This window comes from Xiphophorus hellerii, chromosome 20 (assembly GCF_003331165.1).
Source record: "Xiphophorus hellerii strain 12219 chromosome 20, Xiphophorus_hellerii-4.1, whole genome shotgun sequence".
Lineage (NCBI taxonomy): Eukaryota > Metazoa > Chordata > Actinopteri > Cyprinodontiformes > Poeciliidae > Xiphophorus > Xiphophorus hellerii.
This window is the reverse complement of record NC_045691.1, coordinates 11,952,084-11,957,099: the sequence shown is the minus strand read 5'-3', so window position 1 is coordinate 11,957,099 and position 5,016 is coordinate 11,952,084. Positions and strand designations below refer to the sequence as shown.

At 41.3% G+C, this 5,016-nt stretch overlaps 1 protein-coding gene across 2 annotated transcripts; it reads right to left on the bottom strand.

The window, feature by feature from the left end:
• Positions 1-526: 526 nt before the first annotated feature.
• Positions 527-4,636, bottom strand: sp7 (Sp7 transcription factor). 2 transcript variants are annotated; one of them, XM_032550481.1, is made up of 2 exons: positions 4,487-4,636; positions 527-3,269 (listed from the first exon to the last, which is right to left on the bottom strand). In XM_032550481.1, the coding sequence occupies exons 1-2, from the start codon at positions 4,505-4,507 to the stop codon at positions 1,926-1,928; spliced, it is 1,365 nt and encodes a 454-aa protein (XP_032406372.1). In that variant the 5' UTR covers positions 4,508-4,636; the 3' UTR covers positions 527-1,925. The 2 variants fall into 2 exon arrangements, with proteins under 2 accessions (XP_032406372.1, XP_032406371.1); XM_032550480.1 differs by having other exon boundaries at positions 4,472-4,623.
• Between the last annotated feature and the right edge of the window lie 380 nt (positions 4,637-5,016).

The following is a 5,016-nucleotide window of genomic DNA, read 5'->3' as shown; positions in this document are numbered from 1 at the left end:
CATGGACAGGAAAATATGAACTTCCACTTGTTGTGACGGTTAACTCTTGCAGAAACCCAGTGAAGAACCACACACAAGAGGCATCTCAATTTGCAAAGCACACTTGCTGGTCAGCTTAACTTCTTCTCTGCATTGTTTCTCCAGATCTCATCTTTCTTTATGCCTCCTGCCCTAATTGGGGTTCTTTGTTTGACCGCCTCCCTCCGTAAACAGTATAACCGCATCTCTCCTGTCCTAATCCCCTCTTCTTCTCTCTCCGGACTCTGCTGGAGCATCGCTTGCCGTAATTACCCCTTTCAGGCTGCAGAGTGGAATAATTGTCCTGAGTGTAACTACAGTGGCTCCCTGAAAGGGGATCATTGTGTCGAGTCAAGACTTCAGTTCAGTGAATGACTTTGGGGTTTTTTTACTGCAAAAGATAATGAAAGTATTTGCTTGGCTCTAAGGATGTAGGATGTGGAAGGAAGTTCATCGATTGGAGGGATTTAGGATGAAGCACAGAGGAGTTAATGCAAAAGAAATGACATATTTTTAATTATTCGTTTATTTATCAATCAAGTCAGAATGCTTTTGAATAGAAAATAAAACCATCAAATAAAATACTTGTTTTCAGATTGTTTACTCTTGAAAGCACCATAAATCCATGATTCTGCTCCAGGAATCTTACAACGCACATGTGTACATTTCTGAGGTTTTCTGCTTTAACACTATTTACAGCCTCTTCTAAACACATTTCACAACAAGACAGCGAACACTGGCAACTCCTATGTGGACCAAATGATAAATCTTTTTGCCAGCTGCAGTGAAATAAACATCTTTTCATGAGGAAAAATAGAAAATGCATAAAAAAGTAGAAAAATATCACCTAACAAAATCTATATATTGTTATTATTATATATAGTATGTTTAAACAATCCAGTAAGCCCTTTTTATTCATTGCTTTGCATGGTGTGGAAGAATTCACAATGAAAAATGTAATAGAATTAGGTAACGCACACAAAAGATTCAAGATCTATAAATAAAACTTTAATAACATACTTCCTAAATTCCAACTCATAACTAATAAATAAGAGAAAAAAATCTTAATTTAATGCACCATATTTTTTCTTCTTGGCCAGCTTCAACCATTCATTTCCCTTTAGGTATAATATGTTCCCCAACATGTAAGATAATCCCCCTTGTTGTATAATTTAAAACATAAATTAGACTGTTCATGTAAATATGAAATTAAATTAGACAAAGTAGGAAGTGAACAGCAAATACAAAGCAACACCTTCATCACGGCATCTCTGACAACAAGTAGCTCTAAGTGAGATTGTCCATTTCAGGAATATTGAATAGGTATCAGAGTGCAGTTGTATATCAGATTTTTATCACTCCAGGCATGCGATGCTTCATCAACTCCGTCATCCCAAGCATAAGTCTTGTTCTTTCCTTTTGTAGCCTTGGAGCTTTTTTCCTTCTGCTTTTGCAGATTACATTTCCCCAGTGGTTTGTCTCATTTAAAAGGCAGAAAATGTGTGCAGACTGCTAAATGTCCACATGAGAATGTTTACTCGTATGTGGGTCTGAGCAGGAACACTTTTGTGGGTGCCCAGTGCATACATGAATGCATTATATATGCTTGTGCATTTGCTCATAGTTATTATTGTGCATGCAAATGGTGCACGTGTGCATGGAATATTTGTGCTCATATACATCAAGGTTTTGGTTGTGTGTATTTGGCAGTGTGTCTGCATACAATTTTGGCAGTATGGATGCAGGCTTGCATGTCTTTTCTTGGACTTGCATGTGGTTACTGTGCGCTCAGTCATTTATTATATTGAGTCCAAACGTTGTCTTGAATATTTTTACTTTTCGTTTTCAGTTTAAAGTTTGTTTTTATTTCAAAAAGAAGAGAATACTAGAGAAAAAACCTAAGGCAGTCAGATTTCCAACAAACCACTGCTGTTTTCCACTCCATTAGGTGTGGTGGTCTTCTCATCCCCATTGGCGATTTGATCAGCAACAGGATTGGTTGGTACGGCATTGGAGTTGAGCTCAGATGTGTCTTCGGTCCGAGGGTCCATATCTCCTTCCACGGCTACAGTTTTGCCCTGCATTGCGGAGTCTGCGTGGGTCTTCTGATGCTTTGAGAGGTGGTCACTGCGGGTGAAGCGTTTGTTGCATAGCAGGCAGGTAAACTTCTTCTCCCTCGTGTGGGTGCGCACGTGCCTCTCCAGCTCATCAGAGCGGGTGAAGCGCTTCCCACAGAACAGCCAGTTGCACACAAAAGGCCTTTCGCCGGTGTGCCAGCGCAGGTGGGCTTTCAGGTGGGAAGCCTTGCCATAGACTTTCCCACAGCCTGGGATGTGGCAGCTGTGCACAGGCTTTTTCCTCAGGGAGGCGGCAGACGCTCCCAGCCTCTCCAGCTCTTGGCAGTTGGGGCAGTCACATGAAGACCGGCTGGGTGTAGCCCCTCCGCTGTAGCCTCCCGATCCCCTAGCAGGCTTTAGGCCCATTGAATTCTCAATTAGCCCAGCACTTGACACAGGCTTGGGCTTGTACATGTCCTGGGGCAACATGTGCTGGGAAGGCTGGAGGAGGTGTGAGGATGAGCCCAGTCCAACAGAGGGGTATGGGGCTGGGTTAAGTGGTGTAAAGTCGGAGCTGTAACTCGGGAGCTGGGGACTCAGGGATGCCTGTGGGGCCACAGGCTGAAGTGAAGCCTGGAGACTCCCATCAGCTTGGGGCTGTGTCGCTGACAGCCAGTTGGAGTTGGGGTGGACATCCCACCAGGAGGATGTGGCGTTGGCTGGAGCAGCAGTGATGCCGGGGTGGATTCCAGCCTTATACCAGGAGCCATATGGGTGTGTCATATCCAGAGAGGTGTAGACACTGGTGAGACAGTCGGCCGGGGTAGCATGGGTCTTGGACACTAAAAGAGATGGGTCCTGGGACACAGAGGTCTGGAAGGAGTGGGAGAAAGGGTTGTACTCTGAAGTGTACCCCCCAGCCGAAGGTGGAGGGCTTCCAGTGGGACTCAGCAACCCACCACCTCCTCCAGCTGTGGTGAAAGAGCCGGTGTAGGAGTCCGTCAGACCACTGCTGTCCGACACCCGCCCGTTCTTTGCTGTCTGAAGGTCAGAGGTCATGGTGTACTGCTTCTTCACTGGAGAGCTGCCGGTTTTTCCGGGTGTAGCTGAATCCCTGATGGGGCTGGTGCTACCGAACTTGTTACAGGTAGCAGTTAACATAGCCAGAGGACTGGATCCATAGCGTGCGTCTTCCTGGAGACCAAAATAATAAAAAAGAAAAAAAAAAAACAAGGGAGGGAGAGTGAAACGATCTGTCTGCAGGATATGGCTGCTTGCCACAGCCTCTGTAAGTGTCTGCTCTAATAAAAAACGGAATTCTGACTGACACATTTGGCTTTTTTTCTGCTCTCAACATTTACAAAGAGGTCAAGGCAGCCGATGCTCGAACTTGTAAATGTTCTGATCAATCACTGGATCATGCATGGTTGATTTTAAGCCTCTTTTAACAAGCTGCTCTTGAATTTACAATTAATGGTGCTTAAAATTCCTTAACAACTGTTTAAAGTTTCCAACACGCAGACTCAAATTTGTGGACTCATTATTCTATAAAATACCACACATACAAAATACTCAAATAATTTAGGTTTTGCTTCATTACTATAATGTTGAGGATGCCCAATTAACCATTTAAAATAAAACATTTTACAGATGAAAATATTTTATTTTTAAAAACGTGTTTCTTTATTTCTTTGCAACTGACACAAACCAACACTGCATTGATGCATTTGCATAATTTCTGCGATTATATTGTACTATAGCAATTTTAAAAACAAAAACAACAAATATATAAAGGTGGATTGTTTTTATTTAGACTAACTAACTAACTAACTAACTAACTAACTAACTAACTAACTAACTAACTAACTAACTAACTAACTAACTAACTAACTAACTAACTAACTAACTAACTATTATTATTATGATATAAGATTTGAATAAAAATAGGGTTGATCAGAATAGATTTAATTTGTTCTAATTATGTTCTAAAAAATTATATTTTACCATGTTTATAGAGATTATATATATTATTAATGATGGTTTTCTAAACCTTTTAAACGTAGATGTTGTCGGAGCCACGGGAGATAAACTTACGTTTAAATCTCTATTTTCTGTTAGGAGTGACTACACTGAAGAAAATAATATTCCCAGACGTATAAAGCTTAGCCTAAATGTAAGTTGTAAACTTTCTTCCCGATTGAAACTGTTGCATTGATTTAAATATTTGAGATTTTCTTCATTAATACCTGATGTAACAGGATCCCAAATACATTCATCCAAAACAGCGTGTCCTAACAACGCGACATCAATACAATCTCAGAATAAAGATGTGACAATATTCTCATTATCAAGTTTGATTTGTTTCCAGAAGAAGAAGAAGAAGATAATGTACTTACAATTACATTCCCTACCTCCAGAACAGATGCGGCCATCCCTGAGAAACTAAATCCTTTAGGAAGCTGAGGGCAAAGGGAGAGGCGCAGCTCTGGGTCCCGGGACACTTTGGATGGAGTCGGGCTCCAATGCGGGGAAGCGTTTTGAGGCGCTCTCGGCCCGCCCCCTAATTATAGGCTCTGGGCTCTTTGAAGACTTGCTAAGAGGCAATAAAAAACCCCAAAAGATGGAGGGAAACGGACGGAGATTGGTGGCTTAAAAAACGAGGACATCCCACCTCCCCAAAAGAGAAAATCAGTTTTCAATTCCCTATTCTGTATGAGTTAATGGGTTACTCATCAATCACCATATGGACTTTAATTCAATTTCTCGGTTTTAGTTTTTTAATTTTTTTCCACTGAGATTAGTCCTTTGGAGTCTGAACAAAGAAGAAAACGTATTCTTCCTAAAATTATTTTCACTTATATAATGCGCGTTGTTAGACAAATTGAAACTTTTTCGCAACTCACAGAGAAATAAATGTGAAACTTGTGCGTTTTCTGTGAGT

What these genes read in the sequence shown, in the direction of transcription:
- sp7 (XM_032550480.1), bottom strand. Translation starts at nt 4,507, where the DNA reads ATGGCCGCATCTGTTCTGGAGGTAGGGAATGTAATT. An exon ending in TGGAGGTAGGGAATGTAATT is followed by an intron (nt 3,270 to 4,471) that starts GTAAGTACATTA and finishes TTTGGTCTCCAG; the next exon opens with GAAGACGCACGCTATGGATC.